Source organism: Hyperolius riggenbachi, chromosome 3 (genome assembly GCF_040937935.1).
Source record: "Hyperolius riggenbachi isolate aHypRig1 chromosome 3, aHypRig1.pri, whole genome shotgun sequence".
NCBI lineage: Eukaryota > Metazoa > Chordata > Amphibia > Anura > Hyperoliidae > Hyperolius > Hyperolius riggenbachi.
The window spans coordinates 88,644,198-88,669,930 of record NC_090648.1 but is presented as its reverse complement, the minus strand read 5'-3'; the positions used below and the strand labels follow the sequence as shown (position 1 = coordinate 88,669,930).

At 41.3% G+C, this 25,733-nt stretch overlaps 1 protein-coding gene across 5 annotated transcripts in view; it reads right to left on the bottom strand.

Annotated features, from left to right (window-relative positions):
- Window positions 1-25,733, bottom strand: part of ADGRL1 (adhesion G protein-coupled receptor L1) — a 652,811-nt gene that overhangs the window by 142,878 nt on the left and 484,200 nt on the right. Inside the window, exon 1 of one of the 5 annotated variants that reach the window (XM_068274522.1) lies at window positions 13,619-13,645. The exons of 3 other annotated variants lie outside the window; for them this stretch is intronic. Coding sequence is in view for 1 of the 2 variants with exons in the window: in XM_068274521.1 (XP_068130622.1) it covers window positions 9,131-9,158 (28 nt within the window). In the remaining variant the exon portion in view is untranslated. Of the gene's footprint in view, window positions 1-9,130; window positions 9,182-13,618; window positions 13,646-25,733 lie in introns of those variants that run through there. One more of the 5 variants, XM_068274521.1, reaches the window with a different exon arrangement.

The following is a 25,733-nucleotide window of genomic DNA, read 5'->3' as shown; positions in this document are numbered from 1 at the left end:
TGCAAATTTAATGCAGCTTGGAAGTGAACCAATAAAATTCACTTCTGTTTGCTGCATACAATTTATCATCACTGAGTAGGAGGAGCTAACGCTGCTATCTTGCCTGGGTCCACATCTTCTCTAACCTACATCTAGTGGAGTCTGCCCAATTAACCATGCGTCTTCTATTACATCCTCTGCTAACGGAGCTCTATGGAGCATGAAGTTTAAAAATCCTGGCAGGTCTGAAACGTTTATTAAAAAAGAGGCATTTCACCTTCAATTACATTTATAGCTAACCTGAAGCAAAAAAAAAAAAGCATGATATAATGAATTGTTTGTGTAGTATGGCTAATGAACAGAATATTAGTAGCAAAGAAAAGAGTCTCTTATTTTTATTTTCAGTTGTATAGCTTTATTTTTCTTTTATAACATTGCATAGTTTTGTCATATTTGCAGTTACAAACCACAGTCTCCATTTTAAAGAGGAGCTGAAGATTTCTTAAAGAAAAAAAAGTTTCACTTACCTGGGGCTTCTGCCAGCCCCCTGCAGCCGTCCTGTGCCCGCGCATACCTCGAACGATCCTCGGGTCCCCCGCCACAGCATACTTTCTCTTTCGCCAGTCGCTGTCCACTGCGCCTGGCCGTGCACTTTCTCATTTGTGTTCCCATCGCTGGAAGTGTCCTGCGCAGGCACAGAAGAGATTTTCTCCTACTGCGCCTGCGCAGGACACTCCTGGCTATGGGAGCGCGAACGTGGATGTGCACGGCCAGGGCAGTGGCTGTCGGTGAAGAAACAGCCGCGGCGGAGGATCGGAGGATCTTTAAGTACCGGCCCGGGACAGGGTGGATGCAGGGGGCTGGCAGAAGCCCCAGAGCAGAGCTATTGACCCTTTGAACTTTCCTGCAGTAAAATCCAAACCAAAGCTGTCTCTCACAGTTTCTTCGATGTATAAGCTCTTCAGAAAACAGCACTGCCTTGGACCCATTTGGGTGGGAGAGATCAGAGAAGCTCTGTTGCATAGATAACAACTGAGGTTTCTGAACTCTCCCTGTACTGGAAAACAATATGACAGTCCTTTCTTTCATAGCTGCACTACACATACAATTCATTATCTCATAAGTTTAGTTTCGCTTCAGGTTTGCTTTACCCCCCCCCCAAAGAAAAATCCTAGGTTTAATATTTAGATGCCCTTCTTTGCTTTTGTGTGACCTATTTATGCCTGCAGAACAACTTGTTCAATCCTGCTGCCTTAGCATAGATGAATGGGTACCTGTCTACTCCTTTGTCACATGCCCCTCCCACTCATTAACCTAAGGAACTACAGCACAAGTGGGATTTCCTTCTGAAACAACTGACGGTGACACAATGCATTGTGAGTTAGAATTCCCTGCGCGCCATCATTATATATGCAGCATATATCATTTCTGTATTAGGGATGTGTACTAATAAAACCATCCATTGGACATTCAGTCAAAAAGGATACAAAGGGGAGAGTCAGCTTTTTGCAAATATCCAATCCTATGGATCAGATTTAAATGTATGCGCTGCTTATCTCTGCCACTCAGCTCAGGCTTGCATTTGGCATAAGAATCTATCATATTCAGAAAGCAGCTTTGTGTCACATTCAAGGGCAGCGAATATAAAGACCCGAGCTTCAAGATACTGAGCTAAAAGTCAAGATGGGCCTCTGGAGAGACACTGGAAACATCATTTTGGTAAACACAGTGCTCAAACCAGACGACACATCCAAGTCACCTGAATGGAATGTCAACCTTAAAGTGGATCCGAGATAAACTTTTACTCATTGTATAATTGTGTTCCTTTCATATGGCTGATGGGGCATTCCTCAAGCCAAATTTTTTTTTAAATACTCTAATTCCCTATAAACGAAACAAGCCTCGCCCACAGCTTCTCCAGGGAGCCTTGGCACTTTCAGCCTTAGTAGCAAGGGCTTATGGGAGCTCAGTCTGGGCAGGAGGAGGTGTTACTAGCTAGAGATTTCAGAGGCAGAGGGGAGGAGGAGAGGGGAGTGAAGTTTTCACAGGCTGAGGGGTGGAGATACAAATCAGCTTGCCTGTCTGTAATGTGACAAACAGAACATAGCCGCTCTTACTGTATCACAGGAATCAATAATCATAAACTGTTGAAGCTGTTGCAGCTAGATTTGCTGTGCAAACTATCTAAACTGTAGATAAGATATATAGACAAGTTACTTCTTATAGTTAATTTTTTTTATCTCTGATCCGCTTTAAAGTACCCCTTGAAGTGAAAGTGATAGGGAGGTAGCCATATTAATTTCCGTATAAGCAGTACCAGTTGCCTGTCAGTCCTACTGATTCTCTACCCATAACACTTTTAGCCATAGATCCGCCAAAAACTAGTACTACTGCGCAGGCGCGGGACTTTCCCAGCGACGGGGGAGCGTGCACCCCTAGCCTGCGTATACTGGTCCCGACTGAAGGACTTTCCAGGGCGAATAGCGGAGGATCCAGGCGGCACAGGAAGACGAGACGAGAGCAATCAGCCTGGAGGGGGCTGGAGGAAGTCCACGGTGTGTATAATGCCCCCCCCCCCCCCCAAGTACACTTTAAGACACTACTGAAGCTTAATAGATTAGCAGGACTGTTAGGCAACTGGTATTGTTTAAAAGGGAATAAATATGGCAGCCCCATATTCTTCTCACTTCAATTGTCATTTAAAGGACCCCTACAAGAGGGATATGTAGGTGGTCATATTTAATTCTTTTTAAACAATCCTAGTTGCCTGGCAGTCCTGTTGATCTTTCATGCCTCAGTAGTGTCTGAATCACACACCTGAAACAAGCATAGAGATAAACCAGACTTCTGTCAGAAACACCTGATCTGCATGCTCATTCAGGGTCTATGGCTAAAACTATTAGAGACAGTGGATCAGCAGGACAGCCAGGCAATTTGCATTATTTAAATAAATATGGCAGCTTCCATCTCCCTCTCACTTTAGCTGTTCTTTAAAGAACAAGCGACACCCATGCTAACCTAGAAATAAAAAAAACATATATAAGTAGATAAATACTACTTCTACTTGCATAACAGATGTATTGTGCTATCCACGTAATGATTCCTGTGAATTTTATAAAGGAAAAGCAGAAAATCCTATTCTAGGCAATGGCCATCTTGCCAAGCTAATGCTGACATCATATCCTTCCTGACTCTTGTTTTCCCCCCTCCTTTCTCTTGCTCATTGTATATTCATTAGCTGCCCTCCTCCCAGAGTCTTCAGACACTCCCACTGAGGTGTATACTAGGAACTGCACTGTCACCTCAGCCTTGCTTGTAAACACAAGTAATCAGAGGGTGTTTCTGATAAGCAGCTAGGCAGGGAAATAAATGGAAAAGGAGGAATATATTATAGATAAAAAGAACTCTCAGCATTCAACTCTTTGGCACTGTTTGGCACTAGGGCCAGTGCTCCTGAAGTATGTGATAACTCCAAACCATAACAGCACAAAAAGTTTTGCAAGTTTTGAATGCAGGATTAGCATCCTTATCACTGAATACACTCAGACCAGTTGCTGTTAAAATTTGATTTTTATGGTGACAATACCACTTTAAAGGAAAGCTGAATTTATGTTATGAACATGTTGATCATCCCCACATTGCCCCCTTGTCAATTATACTGCAGTTTTATTACTGGTTTGTGAATATACCCCCATTTTGCTTATCCTGTATCATCATTAAAATCCCTAAAAATACCTTATGTTTAATAAGGAAATGACAGCACTCAGCTATGGTCGGTTGCAGTATGTGATAGGGATGTTGGAACCACCCCATGTACCTTGGAAGGTGGTATGCCAGGAACCAGGGCAGTTTTAGTTAAAGAGTAACTGTTGGGCATAAAATAAATTCTTTATTTTTATCTGGTAAACAAGTAATAAGGTTGCTACCCAGGCAATCCAAAAGTTAAAAATCACTTTTATTCTTCTTCTCCATAAAACATCTTTCCCCAGTTTCCCTGGCTGTTATTTGGTACATCTGCCGCACAAAGGAAGTTGCAGGGCATGCTGGGTTGTCTTTTTTGCTTCTTTAGTATCCCCTCAGACTTAACCAATGCAGCCTGATTGGTTGAAGCCTCATTCCCTCCTGTTTTCCCCTCCCACACTTCTGTTCCTCTCTGATTGGCCAATATTTCTCCTGCTTCTCAAGCTACAGAGTCGCACAATGACAATGCACTTTCTATTGAAGAGCTGGGTGGGAGTGTCTGAAGACTCTCGTTGTTTGCACTGTCCGTCCTCCTCCCAGAGTAAGGGAGGAAATTACATCAGTATTGACTTCAGTCAGAGGGAATTAAGATGGCACACACACACTTAACATTAGGGGGACAGCGGTGGGGCGGCAGGGTGGACAGAAGTGGCGTCACAAGGCGATTTCAAATCAATTTCAGCATGAAATTGATCTAGAATCGGCCTGCAGGGTATGGGCAGCTGACGGACCTTTCTCTAATCAGATTCAATCAGAGAGATATTTGTCTCTTGGTGGAATCTGCCCATCATTGCTAGATGTATGGCTAGCTGTAGTTTACTATACCTGAATTTTAACTATACCCGAGTTTATTATAACAAGATTATACTGTATTTAGGAATCTGCAGAACCACAGAAAAGTTTCTGTTAGACTGGCCTTCTTCTATAATGACGTTGTTCACTTTAGCCCCCATCAATAGGCAGCCCAGCCTCTGAAGCCATTTGCCAGAGGAACTAGATTACCCTGATTTTCGTGCAGCACTTCAAGGCTGTTAGTAAAACTTGTACCTCCGTGACAAAGCTAAAAGCAGCTTTTTCCTTTTTTTTATTATTTTTTTGATGGCTGGTTCTAAAATCCTGATGCAATCTTCATTATCTCCTGGCCAGGCTACTGTAACTGTCTGTCTTTTGTCTATCCGTAACATTTCTAAAATTGCCTCTGAAAGGCTGACCCTTGCCCCATCACTCGCACCAAGCTCTTTCCTACTTAGAAAACATTTACATTCTTTGCTTGAGAAAAAGGATGAACACTCGGCACATTTCCTGTTATTTAAAAGTTCACTCCACTCAAGTGTGATAATTTATTTTTACATCATAAGACCTATAGCAAATCTTATAAAAAAAAGATACATTTTTTGTTCAGATTGTCTATTAGGGCAGTAGCATTTACTGTGAAACACGATGCTTGGACTTTCATTCTAGGCTACAGATAGATGTTTCCACCAACCAAGAAACTCATTGGACTATCTAGGTCTCTATGGCTGAAGATCATGCCAACGAAGTAGGTGGTTTCGGCGCATGACGCTCAGTGCCGAGTGCCGAAACTAGGTGGCCCATAGCAGTGATGTTATACTAAGTGGGATGCGTAAGGGTAATTCAGGAATCCGGCAGTTGGCGGACCCCAAATTACATCTCCCTCCAATTTGCACCGCCTTCGAAGGGGGAATAGTATTTTGTGCCGCCGGGGAGTTGAGCGGCATATACATACACCATGCCCAACCCCCTGAACTGATATTTCAGAACTTGAGAAGATGCCTATAGCTTCTAAGAATCACCCACTGGCATTTTATAGGTGGTAAGTAGTGATGGTCATGTCTAGGAGAACCCATGGAGAAGCATGTGATTTGTTTGATCAGCTGATACATTTGCTAAGCTCTGATTTGCTGTGATCACATCCTGCTTTAGCACATGATCATGACTAGCAAATCAGAGACTTGCATATCTATCACCTGACCAAACTGATCACGTGCTTCTCTATGAGTTCTCCTAGACATTACCATCACTAGAGGCAAGATGTTTGACCTGAAACTCCAAGTCTGCTTGCTTACTAGAACCATTAAGAGGCCAGTTCATTACTCTAGTTTTATTTTTAAAGTGAACTCAAGGTGAAAATAAATCGACATATACAATAAACAATTGTATCTAACATCCTACTCCTAAAATGACTATTTTTTTAGATATCCCATGGCTTTATTTTATATTTAAACATTTACAAAGTAGATTTAATGTTTTATTGTCTCTGCTCAATGGCAGTCTATTAAGAGATAAAGAACTCATATATATCAAATATTGGCTTTTTTTTTCAATCACCTACTTTCAGTAGTTTTTTCTCGGCAGGAAAAAGTTTTATGGCTGTAATTCCTTATCAGTGAGAAGGGACCAACAAGACAGGAACTGTTACTTGCATGCCTGAAATGTAACTCTTTCAGGCACAAAAAGAAGAAAAAAAGAAACACAGCCTAGTTATTTGTGTGCTTGGCACTGTACATACATACACATGTTTATCTCATCTTGTGACCTGTCATCTCGGGTATACTTTTAAGTGAAGCTATCAAGGGTTCAGCATTTGTAATCTGATACTGCTGCCTAAAGAGGAACCATAATAACAGAATAGAACATCATAAATTATTCAGTCTATAAATTTTAACCTTAATTTTCCTGGTTTCAGGCCTAGTTCTCAGTGCTCAGTTGTGTTGCATAATAATTTTGCATGTCAGCTCGCTGCCCATACAATTCTATGGACCTGTTTACAGTGCTGTGTTGCGTTATTCTAACTCACTGCATGCAGGCTTTGTATCAAAGTCTATGTCCAATCTCCATTGCAGGTTGCATTCATTATAACGCATGTGTTAGCCAACTGACCACTGTAAACCTAACCTTAGTGCCAGAAACACTTCTTTTGGTAGCCCCGCCCTCCTAGTAATGTTTAGCTTCGGCAATGTTGTCATGCAGCTTTCTCCTGCTTACTTTAGAGAGGGGAAAAAAACATTCCACAGTGATTCACCTCACCAGCTGTACAGAAACCAGCCTCACTTATATATTTAAGAATGTGAATCGCGATGAGTTAAGATCTTACAATGGGCAAATGTTAACTAAATCATTTATGATTTATAATCATAAAAATAAAAAAAATATTAAGTTATGTTCACTTAAGCTTCTCTTTGAATATAGATGCCAATTAATGCCTTCAAAGGCAATTTTATACCTGACGGATTGATCTATCAGATTAAATATCTTTAACCACTTTATTCACAACTACAGTATATCTACATCCTCTGGGACTTCATCTAAGCCACAAGGACGTAGATTTAGGTCTTGTAGAAGTGCTGTGCAGGATTGGGCTTGCTCCTGTGCACATTTCTGTCACTATCTGATGCAGCACTAATTGGTGAATGGGAATATATGTTCCCTGAGCTAATTAGATTGATTTTACCATTAAAAATACTTTTATTTTCTCAGTTCATAGTGAAAAATACACTCTGTAGCATTATTTCAGAATTAAATATCTTCACTATAAATTGTGACAGGAACATAATCTAAGTTTTGTGATAAATGGCAAGAATAGCCACACAAAATTTGTGTTTTTCATCTACAGTAGCACTTTTTATTTTTAAACTGAAATTGGTAAAACTGAGAAATAATGTGTTTTTCTATTTTTTTTCCTTGTTTTCCCATTACAATTCATAGAAAACAAAATTGTTTGAGGGAAAAAAATGGCATACAATGAAAGCCTAGTTTGTCTTGAAAAAAACAATATATATTTCATTTCTGTATCATAAGTAGGGATAAAGTTATTGCTGATTAAATAAGGACTTTGCTAAACTGTCAAAACTTCTCTGGTCCATAAGTGGGAAACAAGGTCTGGATGCGAAGTGGTTAAGTACCCTGACCTGGAGCTCTGATGTTCCCCTTCCTGTCAACCACAAATCAGAGAGGACATCTCAGCTGCCAATAACATTTCTGAGTGGACAATAGACACTGGTTAGAATTCAAACTCCAATAAGGGAAGTGGAAGTCCTAAAATTGTTGAGTTCTCTGGGTAGACAGGATATGACCCGAAAAACAACAAATTCAATCTTGCTATACCTGCAGATAAGCAGCAGTGTAAGACTGCATATGTTGCTTGGTATAATGAAAACTACAACAGGAGGTGCAAAGAACCATTGACTTCCAGGGGGTTCTCAAAAAATAGCTGGATTCAAGGGATTTTGAAATCCATCAGAATCCAATAGCTCTTTCTTCAGTCAAACGTGAGCTGTGAGTTAATTCAAGCCTTTAATATGTGAATTTGTTATATCCCAGAATTAGCTGAAGATATATGGTAATGTCATCATCATCAGTCAGCATTTATGAAAACATCGAGTCTTTGGACTCAGGCATTCATGACACAAGCCAACTACAGGTATGAACACTTCACTGTCTACAACAATCAGAGGTATTCTAATCCTGTGGTATTAAATAATTTTCACCTTTAATGTCATGCGTGAAATTCAATGGTAGGCGATGTGGAAAAGGGTGGAGTCGGAAGTGCTCTGTGTTACATCAGCTATTAGCTTTGGAATTACAACAGATCATTTTAAAGTGGCCACACATATTATCTATTTAGAAAGTTCTTGATAAGAAAATATGCATGTGCCGAATAGTCACCCCATTTGATTGCCTAATAGTTACATCTTTCAGGCAAGATGAGCTATAAACAGATGTATCTACCTCTTCTTTGGTTGTACCCACTGTTTCCAAAGCAGTGTAGACTGCCCAAAATGGGCAGATATAGTCATCTCACTAGTGAGATCTGATCCTCCACTGTGCCTCACTGAAACCCACCGCAGCTATGCCAACTAAACGTCCAGCGTTTGCTTCTAAAACCTGATGAGTCAGCATTGCTGGTAAAAATGAAGAAAAATGGATCCTAACTCTACTGAACTCCAGATGGTGCAGCTGCTTGATGAAAAACGACTTTAGAGTAATGGAGAGACATACTGATGTCCTTCTTTTTCACATCAAGGCTGCTCTGAAGCTGGAGGTCCTGGTGGATGGAAAAATAAGTTGCAGTAGAACATACTGTATGGCTATTGCAGGAGATGCGTTTGGTGGAACCACCTCCAACAATTCAGTATTGGGTAAGTATACTGAAAGTACACTTACCTTACCCATTCTTTAACTGCATTTCTCAACATCTTTGAAATAAACCTTCACATAAAAAGCAACTCTTCCCGATTCCAACAAGTCCTCCATAATACCTAGCTTTTTTCCCTCTACGGTTGGACGACACTACCCTGTAGCATTGGCAAGATGCTTCAATCAAACCTAAGAGAAAAATCTGGGTAGAAGAAGCTGAGCATAGGGTGAGAATTACCAAATCAGAAGTTACCTGCATTGAAAACTTCTCGGCAAAACATTCAGTAGTCCCAGAGATACAGCTAGGTAGATGGAAGTGAAAGCAAAGTCAGTTAAGTTCCTGAGCTTCTCCTTTTAACAGTGAAGCCGTTCATCACAGGTGGAAAAAGCAAGTCCAAGATCAGCTTTTTTTGTTTTTGCAAGAAAAGGTTTACAATTGCATAATACTTCGACTGTCTATATCTCTGGAACTCCTCATGCAGTTTTGAAGTAGACATCTGATTATGCATTTTTTCATCATATACTCAGCCTAAACCACCCCAACATTTGCTGTAACTAAAGCTAGCTGTACCCAACAGCCGTAACTAAAGCTAGCTGTACCCAACTGCCCAATCAGGGAAACAATTGGTTACTGATTGTCTCCATTGAAAATGTAATGCCATAATCAATTAAAGTAATCAGATCTGCAATACATATTGGGGTAGAGTCACTAAACTGTGGTAAGCAGAATAACGTTCGTAAGTCTTACCTCAAGACGAGAAGAGCGTAATTTAATACATGGCATACAAAGCAGTACGCTCTACTCAATGTCCGATGAGGCCCGGGGCAAAGGTAACCTGCCCCCTCCCTTGCAAATTCAGCCCCTGATCTTCCCCCTTAACCCTCATGTGCTTACCGGGGCCCCTACATGATACCAGCATTGTATCTCACCTGTTCTGGTGGCCGGCGTACTGCTCCCTGTCTTCTTCCTGCTGCCTGAGTCTTGAATCTGGCGCATGCTTTGCGAAGGTGTAATGACATGCACCAGTCACAAGAGGCAGGATGAAGGTAAGGAGGACGAATTAACAAAACAGCGAGCCAGGACAGGTTAGATACAATGCTGCTATCGCCCAAGGGCTCCAGGGAGCACATAAGAATTAAGGGGGGATCGGGGGTCCAAGAGCACGGGGGTCCCAGCAGCACAAGGGGGCCATTGCCCCCTTGCCTTAATGGAAGCACCCGCTCTGGCTCTACTCATCTTGCGGTAAAAGTACGCACATTATTCTGCTTACCATGGTTTAGTGACTCTAATAGTCCTCTGCATGGCTTACTTAACAGGATCTACAATAGTTCTAGCTCTATGGCTGCACCTCACTGTGGCACCCTAACATTCTTATGTACTATTACTTTTTTTTTCAGCTATTACCATGCCTTGCTGTAGCTATCTGTAAATAAGCTTCTCTGTAGCCTTATTTAATCATCCTGTAAACTCTTTGTATTAATGTCTTCTATAATTCCCTACCTCCACGCCTCTTAATGGTCCCTACCTATGACTCATCCTTCTGTATTCATAATATTTACTATAGCTCTCTGTAGCTAGCCGTAACTATGGGGCATGCTCACAAAACTCCGGTAAGGTTGGCGTGCCCAGGAAGAGCATTGTAATTTTACCATTTATTCTGCTGAGAAGGTAGTGCATGTTGCACAATTAGCATGATCCACAATACCTAAGTCCCATGAGCGTTGCTAGGGCAATATGAACTATGCAACGTGCATAGCACATATTACTCTAACAAAGTTCATGCTACTTATGTAATGTGGACTTGGTATGTATAGATATGACCAGCACTCGTAACCAGAAGATCTGATCAAACTTCTCGTTTCATTCAGTGAAAGCAATAACGTCCCATGTAGTGACAATAGACTTATCTGCTGGGAAGAGAAGTTTGACCCGTTCTTCTGTGGTTACAAGTGTTGGCCATATCTATTCATATCAAGTCTGCTTGATCCGAGTGCGGCAGATTGACCTTTGCACTGGTTGACAATTACCAGGAGTATGACCAAAAAATCCTAGCAAATATGGATTGTGCTAATTGTGCTACCTTGACAGTGTAATTAACAGTAAAATTGCCATGTGCTTCCCGGACTTTTGTAAATATGCCCCCATGTCTTCTGGTAACTGGTAACTCCGCTCAAACTCCATTCCCATCATACTGTAGTGACGGAGTTATTCCATACCCCATTCAAAAAGGGTAGGGTTACCTAACTCTAGTCCTCGAGGGCAGAGGTCCTCACACATTTTTGGTACAGCTCAAATTAATTGATGGAGCTGAATCAGGAAAGGGGTCATCATCAAGTAGAACACATCTCTCCATTTCTCTGTCCATCCTAAACACTGGATTGGCTATGGACCTCGAGGACTGGAGTTGAGCATCCCTGACAAAGGGTAATAAAGACCCCAGCTTTGTAATCTCCTGTTTGGTTGAGAGCTCAGCTTCCTGCGTGTACTTCAGAACCTAATTCTCCATATATTCCTAAGTAAGATCTGCTAAAAGTCTACTAACATTTAAGAGCGGTTCTTCCATAAGCATATATAGAGAATTCACGTCAACTATTGAATCTGAAAACATTGCTCTTGACCAAACAGGAGCTTACCTAGCTAAGCCCGGGGATGATTCTCCTACCTTAACTCGCAGCTGGAGATTTTAAATTCCGCTTTAACAGACTAGCTTAGGATCCTGGACTAGGCTAGCAAATGCAATACTAATTCTAAACTCTATCTTACTTTGAACCCTAACTACTTCAAAATCAATAATACAAATCAACCCATGTTATAAGAACAAGCCCCTTTAAAAGCAAACTTACAGCTTTAATATGCCCCTTCCGATAAGCAATCGTCCCGTTATAAGAACACCCCATCATAATGTATGTTTTACAGGACTATTGCTGTTTCCGCAGAGACTTATTTTTGGGAGATTCTGTACTTTTAAGCTATTTATTTCATCCATTTGCTTTTTTACTCGTTGCAAATTATGAATAATAGAAAAGTACAAACAAACTGAAATGTTGCATGCCTGTTACACATGACATTACAAACCTAGCTCAAGTTCTTTATTCAGGGCAGAAGATGTCAAAGCAGTCATCAAGATTACCCATCATGAAGGTTGTTTTGTGGATCTCCCTGGAGCATCTCAAATGAGGCCTAGTACAGTGGTTAAACCACCTTTTTCCTGGAGATTCACAAGACATGGACTGTTGAAAAGGCATGAGGTCATGTTTGATTAAGTCTGCACTGGGCTCTTCTATAGCAAAAGGGCCACAAGACAGAACATAGGGCTCATTTTACAGTTATTCAATATAAACACCAACAATCTTCTTCACCACATGAGGAAGCGATAGTTCATCCTCAAAGAACATCAGAAATAAGTTAAGGCCTATCCATAGCCAAGACCAAAATAAGATCAGGGCACGTATTTGGTGGCCTCTGTTTGACCGAATGGGACAAAAAAGAATATTACTATTTTTTTTTCAATTCTTGGTTTGACCTCAATAAAAACAAAACCAAGAAACCTTGTTCTCAAATTAACAATCCAAGGATAAAGCCAAGAGACTTGGTTGCCCAGCCCCAGTTTCGGATAACCTTAACCTGAAGGAGTGGAGGACATGGGTAGCCCTAGCCCAATTTACCCATACTTGGAAGAAACCAAGGACCTTTGCTGCAAAAACAGGTTTTTTTATCTGATTGGCACAAAATCTTAAAAAAGGGGGTGTCCTTGTAACTGGAGTTCCCTTATAACAGTGGCAATGGCCTGGCTGTAAGATGTTCCTACAAGGGTGTTCTTGTAACAGGTTTTAGTCCAGTTAAACAGCTTACACAGTAACGCAGAAAGAAAGGTTAATCTCAGACACCTGTGGGGAGAAGAGTGAAATCAGAGAGATAGTGCGTGCTGAACGGTGGTGTGGAATCCGCCTGCTCACAAAGGAAGCCGTTAGACGTGACAAAAGCCTACAACGTAAAGACAGTTTTTGTCACCAATTCATGAAATGTTGGGTGGAGACTGGTGGAGTCTGTACCTCCCTCAACAAAACAAAACAAGCACAAGGGGATATAAGACAAAACTATATGGGAGGTAGATGCTGAGATGGAATCAAATGGAAAATTTAAGACGGAAAATACTGAACAATGAGCTAAACTACAAGGGATATAACAAAGGGCAACTTCTGCAAGGACAGGGTACATGACAAAGGTTAATCGCACTATAAAGAAGAGCCTATGTGAGGAAACAGGAAGCATTACAGGGAGGGTTCATATAGGGGGAAATAGAATGAGTTGTAGGAAGGAATTTTATAGAGGAGTAGAGAAAATTACAGTCAAAGGTTATATGCAGTGGTCGATGGTACAGGAAAAATAGCATAGCGATAGAAAAATTACGTAAAGAAGGAGGAGTTATATGAGGTTCAGACATAAAATAATAGAGAGAAATAGATGAAGTTCTACGGACTAATAGGAGAAGGTATAAATATACAAAGAGATTAAGTGTCATGTATAATGTGTAAAACAGTTTTCTGTTCTTCTCTAACCAACCAATCAGCTTCTGCATTTCCTGTTACTAGGACATGTGACAAGCACACTGGTTGGTAGGAGGGGATACTGAAAGTGGGTGTGATGTGAAGTAATGGGAGGAGCTATAGAGGCATGTTCACGGAACTACGTTAAAATTGTCCTTTGCAGGCAGTTCACAACAATTTAACGGTTACTTACGCCAGTCATGTAGCGTCTGTTACGCAATTAGTGCAACCTGCATTACCTAGGTAACGTGCCCGTTGCTACTGTACCATAGGTTACACAAGAATTGCAATACACGTTACCATAGGAACACCTGCACTACCTAGATAATGTGGTTTGCGCTGTGGCACAATGTGCACTAAGTAACAGTAAAATTGTGGGTGTGCTTCCTGCATGGTCTTTTTACCGTTTTTTGTGTGTGAATATGGCTGATTGAGAGAGTGTGATGAGGAGTAATAGCAGGACATATAAGACCTGATTAAATTACCTTTTCTCCTGAGTCTTCTCATAGGAGATTTGTTTTACACCTTGTCAATCAAATACATTTTCAGCCAGAAGCAAGCAAAACAGTCCTTAAAATAAGGAGTCTCAAATTAACTTAAAAAGGATCCATAATGACTCATAAAAAAATGTACTAAATTATTCAAAATACCTATTTTTACCTTAATTACCCTGTTTCCAGAGTCAGAGACGTTTCTAATATCTATATACAGCAAAGTCCCCATTATCCGGGACTCATTCAGAAGTCTCAACTAACCGGCATGCCTGAGGGGAAACAGTGACTGTGTTTTAAGTGGTTTTGTGCATGGCTCCCTGTGCATCATGTGATCCGATGCAGGTCAGGTGACATGCTGGCAGCCGGAAGAGGCCGGAAATCTGCTAGGAGCTACATGATGGTTAGAAGACAGCGCTGGACTCTTGGTAGGTTTTCAATGCTGCACAAGGGGAAGATTTGTGCTTTTAAGGCCAGTTGATCACGGCCGGTGCCGGCTACTGGGGACTTTGCTGTATTGCAGTATATTGTAAGTAGCCCTGCCCTCCCAGTAATGCTTAGCCTAGGCTATGATGTCATACAGCCTTCTGCCCCAGAGCACTCTGGCTCCAAAGTAAAGAAACCGCTGTCTCTGGGAAATGTAAGAATTTAAATTGGGATGAGAAGATTTAACAATGATGAAACACTGACTAAATCATTTAAAAATGAAAATGGTAAAAATAAGCAATTTTATTAATTGAAGCTAACCTGTGAAGAGAAAAAATATAAAGTTAGATACTTACCTATGTAGTATGAAGCTTCTGCATGGTCCAGAGGCTTCCCATGTTCTCCTGAACTCCACCACCGCTGGCTGGGAGACTTCTTGGGGATTTTGCTCCCCTCCGTGTATGAGCATAGCTGTACTGCACATGGGTGAGTACAATCCACACATGCCAAGTAACAAAACGCCGCTCATGCACAGCTTTGTCCTCTGTGCACAAGCGGCTTCATGCTACTGGGCAGGTGTGGACCGTACTCGAGCATGCCCAGTATGGCCGTGCTTGTACACAGATGGGAGACAGTGGGCACAAGGAGGATTAGGGAAGCCACTAGAATATCCAGAGGATTCCTTCTACTGAAGTAAGTATCTAACTTTGATAGATGCTGAGATTTTGTTCCTTAGTTACATTAGTACTTTTCACTTGCTTGGTGCTGAAAAAAAGGTATATTGTAGATAAGATAAAAAACATCTCCTAGGAGAACACTTACCACTGACCCTAGACCACAGGGAGAAGAGATGAATGCAAGAAATAGGGGATGATTCACAAAATTTATCTCAAAAATTGTCTTACTTACTTTTCACCTCAACTATATGGAAAGATCATTGATGAGATAAACATATAAGGAGAGATCATCCATAGGATAAAACAGATAAAGAAATATAAATCATGAGTTAAGACAGGAAAGGAGAGATAAATCATGAGCTAAAACATATAAGGGAAGATAATTCATGAGTTAAGATAGAAAATTCATAAAATAAGTTTTGTGAATCATTCAATAGAAAGTAGAGGTTATGTGGAGTAATAGGAGGAGATATAGAGAGTAGAGGTTATGTGGAGTAATAGGAGGAGATTTAGAGAGTAGAGGTTATGCGGAGTAATAGGAGGAGTTTTAGAAAGTAGAGGTTGGAGTAATAGGAGGAGATATAGAGAGTAGAGGTTATGTGGAGTAATAGAGGCGATATAGAGAGCAGAGGTTATGTGGGGTAATAGGAGGAGATATAGAGAGTAGAGGTTATGTGGAGTAATAGGAGGAGATAGAGAGTAGAGGTTATGTGGAATAATAGGAGAAGATATAGAGAGTAGAGGTTATGCAGAGTAATAAGAGGAGATATAGAAAGTAGAGATTATGTGGAGTAATAGGAGGAGATAAAGAGAAAGTAGAGGTTATGTGAAGTGATAGGAGGAGATATAGTTAATAGAGGTTATGTGGGGTAATAGGAGGTAGAGGTTATGTGAAATAACAGGGGGGGATTAGAGAGTAGAGGTTACGCGGAGTAATAGGAAGAGATATAGATAGTATAATGTAAGATAGTAGAGGTTTTGTGGAGTAATAATAGGAGATATAGAAAGTAGACGATATGTGGAGTAATAGGAGGAGATATAGAGAGTAGACGATATGTGGAGTAATAGGAGGAGATATAGAGAGTAGACGATATGTGGAGTAATAGGAGGAGATTTAGAGAGTAGAGGTTAAGTGGAATAATAGGAGGATATATCAAGAGTAGAGGTTATGTGGAGTAATAGGAGGAGATATAGAGAGTAGAGGTTATGTGGCGTAATAGGAGGAGATATAGAGAGTAGAGGTTATGTGGAGTAATAGGAGGAGATATAGAGAGTAGACGATATGTGGAGTAATAGGAGGGGATATAGAGAATAGAGGTTATGTGGAGTAATAAGAGGAGATATAGAGTGTAGAGGATATGTGAAGTAATAGTAGGAAATAAAAAGGGCAGAGCTTATGTGGAGTAATAACAGAAGATATATAGAGTAGAGGTTATGTGGAGTAATAAGAGATATAGAGAGCAGAGGTTATGTTGCGTAATAGGAGGAGATAGAGAGAAAGTAGAGGTTATGTGGAGTAATAGTAGGAGATATAGAGGGTAAAGGTTATGTGGAGTAATAGTAGGAGATATAGAGAGTAGAGGTTATGTGGAGTAATAGTAGGAGATATAGAGAGTAGAGGTTATGTGGAGTAATAGAAGGCGATATAGAGAGTATAATGTATGAAGAGTAATAGGGGGAGATATAGAGGGTAAAGGTTATGTGGAGTAATAAGATGAGATATAGAGATTAGAGGTTAAGTGGCTTAATAGGAGGAAATTTAGAAAGTCGAGATTATGTGAAGTAATAGGAGGAGATAGAGAGAAAGTAGAGGTTATGTAATAGGAGGAGATATAGTTAATAGAGGTTATGTGGGGTAATTGGAGGTAGAGGTTATGTGAAATAACAGGGGGATATATAGAGAGTAGAGGTTATGTGAAGTAATAGGAGGAGATATAGTTAATAGAGGTTATGTGGGGTAATTGGAGGTAGAGGTTATGTGAAATAACAGGGGGAGATTAGAGAGTAGAGGTTACGCGGAGTAATAGGAAGAGATATAGATAGTATAATGTAAGATAGTAGAGGTTTTGTGGAGTAATAATAGGAGATATAGAAAGTAGACGATATGTGGAGTAATAGGAGGAGATATAGAGAGTAGACGATATGTGGAGTAATAGGAGGAGATATAGAGAGTAGACGATATGTGGAGTAATAGGAGGAGATTTAGAGAGTAGAGGTTAAGTGGAATAATAGGAGGATATATCAAGCGTAGAGGTTATGTGGAGTAATAGGAGGAGATATAGAGAGTAGAGGTTATGTGGCATAATAGGAGGAGATATAGAGAGTAGAGGTTATGTGGAGTAATAGGAGGAGATATAGAGAGTAGAGGTTATGTGGCGTAATAGGAGGAGATATAGAGAGTAGACGATATGTGGAGTAATAGGAGGGGATATAGAGAATAGAGGTTATGTGGAGTAATAAGAGGAGATATAGAGTGTAGAGGATATGTGAAGTAATAGTAGGAGATAAAGAGGGCAGAGCTTATGTGGAGTAATAACAGAAGATATAGAGAGTAGAGGTTATGTGGAGTAATAAGAGATATAGAGAGCAGAGGTTATGTTGCGTAATAGGAGGAGATAGAGAGAAAGTAGAGGTTATGTGGCGTAATAGTAGGAGATATAGAGGGTAAAGGTTATGTGGAGTAATAGTAGGAGATATAGAGAGTAGAGGTTATGTGGAGTAATAAGAGGAGATATAGAGAGTAGCGGTTATGTGGAGTAATAGAAGGCGATATAGAGAGTATAATGTATGAAGAGTAATAGGGGGAGATATAGAGGGTAAAGGTTATGTGGAGTAATAAGATGAGATATAGAGATTAGAGGTTAAGTGGCTTAATAGGAGGAAATTTAGAACGTAGAGATTATGTGAAGTAATAGGAGGAGATAGAGAGAAAGTAGAGGTTATGTAATAGGAGGAGATATAGTTAATAGAGGTTATGTGGGGTAATTGGAGGTAGAGGTTATGTGAAATAACAGGGGGATATATAGAGAGTAGAGGTTATGTGAAGTAATAGGAGGAGATATAGTTAATAGAGGTTATGTGGGGTAATTGGAGGTAGAGGTTATGTGAAATAACAGGGGGAGATTAGAGAGTAGAGGTTACGCGGAGTAATAGGAAGAGATATAGATAGTATAATGTAAGATAGTAGAGGTTTTGTGGAGTAATAATAGGAGATATAGAAAGTAGACGATATGTGGAGTAATAGGAGGAGATATAGAGAGTAGACGATATGTGGAGTAATAGGAGGAGATATAGAGAGTAGACGATATGTGGAGTAATAGGAGGAGATTTAGAGAGTAGAGGTAAAGTGGAATAATAGGAGGATATATCGAGAGTAGAGGTTATGTGGAGTAATAAGAGATATAGAGAGTAGAGGTTATGTGGAGTAATAGGAGGAGATATAGAGAGTAGAGGTTATGTGGAGTAATAGAAGGAGATATAGAGAGTAGAGGTTATGTGGCGTAATAGGAGGAGATATAGAGAGTAGACGATATGTGGAGTAATAGGAGGGGATATAGAGAGTAGAGGTTATGTGGAGTAATAAGAGGAGATATAGAGTGTAGAGGATATGTGAAGTAATAGTAGGAGATAAAGAGGGCAGAGCTTATGTGGAGTAATAACAGAAGATATAGAGAGTAGAGGTTATGTGGAGTAATAAGAGATATAGAGAGCAGAGGTTATGTTGCGTAATAGGAGGAGATAGAAAGAAAGTAGAGGTTATGTGGAGTAATAGTAGGAGATATAGAGAGTAGAGGTTATGTGGAGTAATAAGAGGAGATATAGAGAGTAGAGGTTATGTGGAGTAATAGAAGGCGATATAGAGAGTATAATGTATGAAGAGTAATAGGGGGAGATTTAGAGGGTAAAGGTTATGTGGAGTAATAAGATGAGATATAGAGATTAGAGGTTAAGTGGCTTAATAGGAGGACATTTAGAAAGTAGAGATTATGTGAAGTAATAGGAGGAAATAGAGAGAAAGTAGAGGTTATGTAATAGGAGGAGATATAGTTAATAGAGGTTATGTGGGGTAATTGGAGGTAGAGGTTATGTGAAATAACAGGGGGATATATAGAGAGTAGAGGTTATGTGAAGTAATAGGAGGAGATATAGTTAATAGAGGTTATGTGGGGTAATTGGAGGTAGAGGTTATGTGAAATAACAGGGGGATATATAGAGAGTAGAGGTTATGTGGAGTAATAGGAGGAGATATAGAGAGTAGAGGTTATGTGGAGTAATAGAAGGAGATATAGAGAGCAGAGGTTATGTGGAGTAATATGATGAGATATAGAGAGTAGAGGTTATGTGGAGTAATAGAAGGAGATTTAGGCCCATATGCAATTCACTTTTCACCTGAGTTTTCTCCTAGGAGTCAATATTTAATCTTCTATTTAAAACAACTTTTCAGAACTTAAGTACCATAATAATTATTTAGAGTATTTTCTTGTTTTGTAAGTGGTTTAAAATTCATTTTATTGACACGGTATGAAAATATTACCTAGGAGAAAACTCAGGAGAAAAAGTGAATTGCATATGGGCCTATATAGAGAGTAGAATGTATAAGTAATAGGGGGAGATATAGAGAATAGAAGTTATGTGGAGTAATAGGGGGAGATATAGAGAGTAGAGGTTATGTGGAGTAATAGGGGGAGATATAGAGAGTAGAGGTTATGCGGAGTAATAGGAGGAGAGAGAAAGTAGAGGTTATGTGAGGTAATAGGAGGAGACAGGGGCGTAACTAGGATCCACCGGGCCCCCTGCAGAGATTCTGAGGCCCCCTCCCTCCCCCCCCCCGGGCCCGCTCAGGACCGTTTTGGGGGGCTGGAGGGGAAACAGCATGAGGGGAAAGCCATGGCCACTCGGCGGGGAGGAGGGACGGTCCCCCCTCCCTCACCTCGGGCTCTCCCCTCTGCGCTCCCCTCCAGCTTAAATTAGTGTCTGGGCAGTGGCGGGCAGATACATACCTTCGGATACTCCTCGATCCAGTGGCTGACGCTACTTCCCATTTTTACATGAAGTGACGCCAGACGCTAGAAAGAGGAACATTCCCGGTGGGACGCAAGGAAGGTATGTATCTGCCCGCCGCTGCCCAGACACTAATTTAAGCTGGAGAGGAGCGCAGAGACTGTCCCCCCTCCCCGCCGAGTGTGGCCATGGCGTTCCCCTCATGCTGCATCCCCTCCAGCCCCCCAAAACGGCCCTGAGCGGGCCCCCCCCCCGCAGGAGCAGGGGCTGCAGGCCCTATTGTTATGCCCATGGGAGGAGATATAGAGAGTAGAGGTTATGTGGAGTAATAGGAGGAGATAGAGAGAACGTAGGGGTTATGTGAGGAGGTAATAGGAGGAGATATATACAGTAGAGGTTATGTGGAGTAACAGAAGGGTTAGAGGTTAAAGGGAATGTCCAAGCAAAATAAAAAAATGAGTTTCACTTACCTGGGGCTTCTACCAGCCCCATGCAGCCATCCTGTGCCCTCGTAGTCACTCACTGCTACTCCAGTCTCCCGATGGCAGCTTGCCGACCTCGGAGGTCAGCGGGACGCATTGCGTACATTTTTACGCTTTCCAGCTAGTGCAGGAACATTAACACATACATTTTTACGCATTACTGGTCCAATGCGTAAAAATGTACGCATTAAACCAACAACGCGTAAAAATGTATGTGTTAATGTTCCTGCACTAGCGAGAATGCGTAAAAATGTACGCAATTCGGCCCGCCGACCTCCGAGGTCGGCAAGCTGCCAGCGGTGGACTGGAGCAGCAATGAGTGACTACGAGGGCACAGGATGGCTGCATGGGGTTGGTAGAAGCCCCAGGTAAGTGAAACTCATTTTTTTATTTTGCTTGAACCTTCCCTTTAAACTTATGTAGAATAAATTATAGTAATAAAAGTTGACATAAAGGAAATTATATGTGGAGCAACAGGAAGAAGTATAGAGAAGAAACAATTTGGAGTAACAGGATGAGATAGAGAAAATAAGCTTTGTGGAGAAAAATGTAGAGATATAGAGAAAATAAACTTTGCAGTAACAGGAGGAGATATTGAGAAGATAAGCTATGTGGAGTAACAGGAAGAGATATAGAGACGATAAGCTATGTGGAGTAGCAGGAGGAGATATAGAGATGATAAGCTATGTGGAGTAATAGGAGGAGATCTAGAGAAGATACGCTATGTGGAGTAATAGGAGAAATAGAGAAGATAGAGAAGATAAGCTATGTGGAGTAATAGGAGGAGATATAGAGAAGATAAGCTATGTGGAGTAATAGGAGGAGATATAGAGAAGATAACCTTTGTGGTGTAATAGGAGGAGATATACAGATGCTATAGGAGGAGATACAGATGCTAAGCTATGTGGAGTAATAGGAGGAGATATAGTGAGTGAATGTTACTGCATGTTAAGTAATACGAGGAGTAAATGAGAAATACAAGAGCTTTTAGACAGAGAAAACTCATTTAGAAAAAACATAATAGGAGAGGTTATAGAAACAATTTTTTTTACATCGGTAAAAATAGATACAGAGAGATGATGTTTTGTAGAAAAAAAATGAGGAGGAGGGCATAATAGGAAGGGATTATAGGATGTAACAAAGCTAAAGAGAATGTATAGAGGATTAAAGGAAAAAGTAACAGCGAAAAGTTATTTGAGTCAATAGAAGACGGGGAGGGAGTTAATGGGAGGAGCTTAATAATAGACTCTAGAGAGTGATGTATCCTAACCGCTGCACGTAAAGCTAAAGACAAACTGGTGCAAAACTCCAGCGGATGCTCAAGGTAACCAATCAGAGAGCATGGTCTGGGCAGCGGCAGAAGTTCTGCATCAGATTTCCTTGGACTGGTTGTAATAAATCTGACTCCCTGCTATGACTGTTAACATTTATAATAACCTGAGTCCCCACTCATTGAGCCACTACTGCTTCTCTGCATTTTCTAGCCTTTTTGAGTAATGATGATTGTAATCAGCTGATTTCGTAATTTCGCACAATTTTCACGTAATTTTGTTCCGAATTTTGTGGTTAATAGCTATTGTCACCAAAACTGATATACATGTTAAGGAGAACAGTGAGTATTAGTCAAAAAACGTTTTTCAAAAAGACCTTGTAGTTTTTGAGAAATGTGATTTTAAAAATGCCAATGATTTTACTTTAACCCACTATTATTTGTCCTTAAAGAGAGTCTGAAGCCAAAATAATTTCCTCTTTTTATCTTGTAATACTCTTAAGCATTAAGACCACAGATGTTTCGCAGCATCCCTGCGGCAGAACGATCTATTTATGCCCCCGAAATCTCCGGGGAAAAATTCTGCGGATCGCAGATTCCTCTTCCTGGTAGAGGCAGAGCTACTGCTAACAGCTAATCCAGTCAATCTCCACCGATCTCCACCTCTCCCCGCCCCTCTCAGTCTTCTTTCACAGAGAAGGGCGGGGAGAGATGGAGATCAGCAGAGATTGACTGCACTGGAGGCAGAGCTACAGCGCAAAGCTCTGCCTCCCCCGGGCAGCAAAATCTACGACATGGACAGTGGTTTTGCCCCGGGATATCGGAGGATAAATACATTGTTCTGCCGCGGGGATGCAGCGAAACAGCTGTGGTCTTAATGCTTAAGAGTACTGCAAGATAAAAAGAGGAAATTATTTTGGCTTCAGACTTTCTTTAACATAGGTAACAATTTTGGTGGTAATGGCATGTATGGGGGCTTTGCGATTTACCGCTAAATTTGGCACAAAATTACATGAAAATTATGCAAAAATGCAAAATTACGGTTCCTGATTACAACTACAGACAAAATTAATTACGATTATGCCCCAAATTTCGCATTACGATTTAGCATCGTAATTGCCAATTTTGATGCGTACTGTAATTACGACGACTATGCAAAATTTTTGCTCATCAGCATTTTTGAGGCATGCAGCACTGCTGACAGGGCCGGTTCACCCATGAGGCGGGGTGAGCCAGGTTCCTCAGGCGGCAAAGTCTGGGGGGCGGCACCCACCTGGCCGTGGGGGGCCGCCGAGCTGGAGGGGATAGCGGGCAGGAAGGGGGTATTGGGCACATCGGCGGGGAGGGGGGTTCGACCCCCACGGCTGTGCCCAATACCCACCGCCTGCCCGCTACCCGCTCCAGCTCGGCAGCCCCCCACACCCACGGCTGGGGGGGTAGGCGGGGGGGGGGGGGGGGGGGAGGGGCGGCGATTTCTCACAAGTTTGCCTCAGGCGGAAAAAAGTCTAGAACCAGCCCTGGCTGCTGAGACACTTATGTTGCTTTGACTGGTGGCTCAATCAGCTGCCTGAGCAAGCCACATATAAATAATATGCACACATATACATCTATCACACCTCAAAGGCTCTTGTCAGTCGTATAGGGAACCAACAATAACCAACAGGTTGGAACTTCAGTAAGACACGCTGAACTCTGGCAGTGTAATAAACACACTTTTTTGGGGTCCTTCCTGAAGCAGACAGGAAAAGATAGAATCGCAGGAAAGCAGTAGTAAAAACACTCAGATTAACCTCAGAGTAGAGATTCAGAATATTATAAATACATATTTGTCTTTGGTTATGTGTAAAGAGGACCTGCAACCACAAATGCTGTTTGGGTTCCTCTTGGATAAATTCCGTTAGGCAGGGCTCACACCTTCATGCACCTCTTCTTTTGAACACCATGCACGTTTGTAGATGGAAAAAAATGTTAACGCTTCTCCACAGCAGCAACTGTAAAAGTACAGAGAAAATGCACAGTGTCCAAAGCAAGCAACAGGCTGTGCATTTCTTCCTACTTGCAAAAATTCACGCTAGATATGAATGAGCGCATTGATTTTACATTAACCTATCCCTTCTAATGTGAATTTGCATTGTGGGAAACAGTGTGAGGATCCTACAGGTGTGATCCCTGCCTGTCTCACACAAACAATCACACTGAGGTGAATTCCAGCATTCTGCAGTTGACACCAACACTGGAGAAATATTTCCCCATGGGCAGGTGTTTTCTAGTCACAGCTGTCAAAACTGGAACTCCCCATTCCAGCACGGGTATATGTTTCCAGTCACAGTTGTCAAAACTGGGACTCCCCATTCCGCAGGGGGCATTTCCTCTCAGCTGCCGTTGTGGTTTTTGAGAAATGATAAAAGGACTCAAAACAGACACAGTAGTAAAAATTAGAAAGAGGGTTAAACCCTCCTCTGCTCTATTCAGAACAATATTTCACATTTGTTTCTAGACTTCTCAGTGCATGTATACACCAGTGTGCTTCAAATGTCTTAAAGCTAACGGGAACCGTTTTTTTTTTTTAAAGTCAGATACTTACCTAAGGAGAGGGAGGCTCTGGGTCCCATAGAGCAGTGTTTCTCAACATTTTATTGGTATGTACCCCTTTTAAAACACTGTACTCACCAAGTACCCCCTAGCATAGTAAACATTATCACAAGTACCCCCTTTACAAATATATTTATTTGTAGTACATGAAACTTGGTTCTAACCAATTTCCAAGCATTTACTATTGCTTTTAATTAGCTAAAATACTAATTTGGTGTTGTTTAAATAAGATTTATCATTTTCTAAAACTCTAAATTTGTTATTCTTGGTTAAGTATATCAAGCCCGAGTACCCCCTGGAACCATCAGAAGTACCCCCTGGGGTACGTGTACCACACGTTGAGAACCTAGGCCATAGAGCATTCCCTCTCCTCTCACGGTGCCTGCTGCTGTCCTGGCTCCCCCGTAGCAGTAGTCAACCGTTTCGGTCAAATACCACTGTCTCCCGGCCAAAGGGAGGCTTTGGAAATGGCGCTCTACACTGCGCACGCGCGTGCGCCCTCTATGACGCACTCGCGTGTGCGCCGCCTGTCTTCGGGAGGACTTGGCTGTCTTCGGGAGGACTTGGCTCCCGAAGACTTCGAAGTCCTCTCGGCGGGGGATGCGAACAGAGGAGCCAGCGCAGCACCGGGGGCACCGGGAGAGGAGAGGGATGGCTCATTAGGACCGAGCCTTCCCCCTCCTTAGGTGAGTATCTGCCTTTTTTTTAATACGGGGTTACATTCGCTTAAAACTGGGCTCTTACCGATATTTCGGTATATTTGCATTACCGATTTTGTTTAAAAATTATGAGTTTGTATTTTCTATTGTTTCCATTAAAGAGGAACCATCGCAAACAGCTTAGAAATTAAAACACATACAAATAAGAAGTACATTTCTTCCAGAGTAAAATGAGCCATAAATTACTTTTCTCCTATGTTGCTGTCACTTACAGTAGGTAATAGAAATCTGACATCACCCAACAGATTTTGGGCTAGTCCATCTCTCTATAGGGGATTCTCAGCATGGCCTTTATTCTTTATAAAGACATTCCCTGAAAATGATTTACATAAAGATGCTGGCCAGCCTCCCTGCTCGCTGCACACTATTTTGGCAGTTGGACGGAGCAACTGCCATTCACAAAGTGCTGTTAAAAATAAAGAAAACCCTGAGAACCCTCCTATGAGAAGATGGGCTAGTCTAAAATCTGTTGGTAATGCCAGATTTCTACTACTTACTGTAAGTGACAGCAACATAATAGAAAAGTAATTTATGGCTCATTTTACTCTAGGAGAAATGTACTTCTTATTTGTATGTGTTTTAAATTTTAAGATTTTCGCAACCGTTCCTCCACTACAGCGAAAAAGGTTAGCAGTTCAAATCTGACAGAA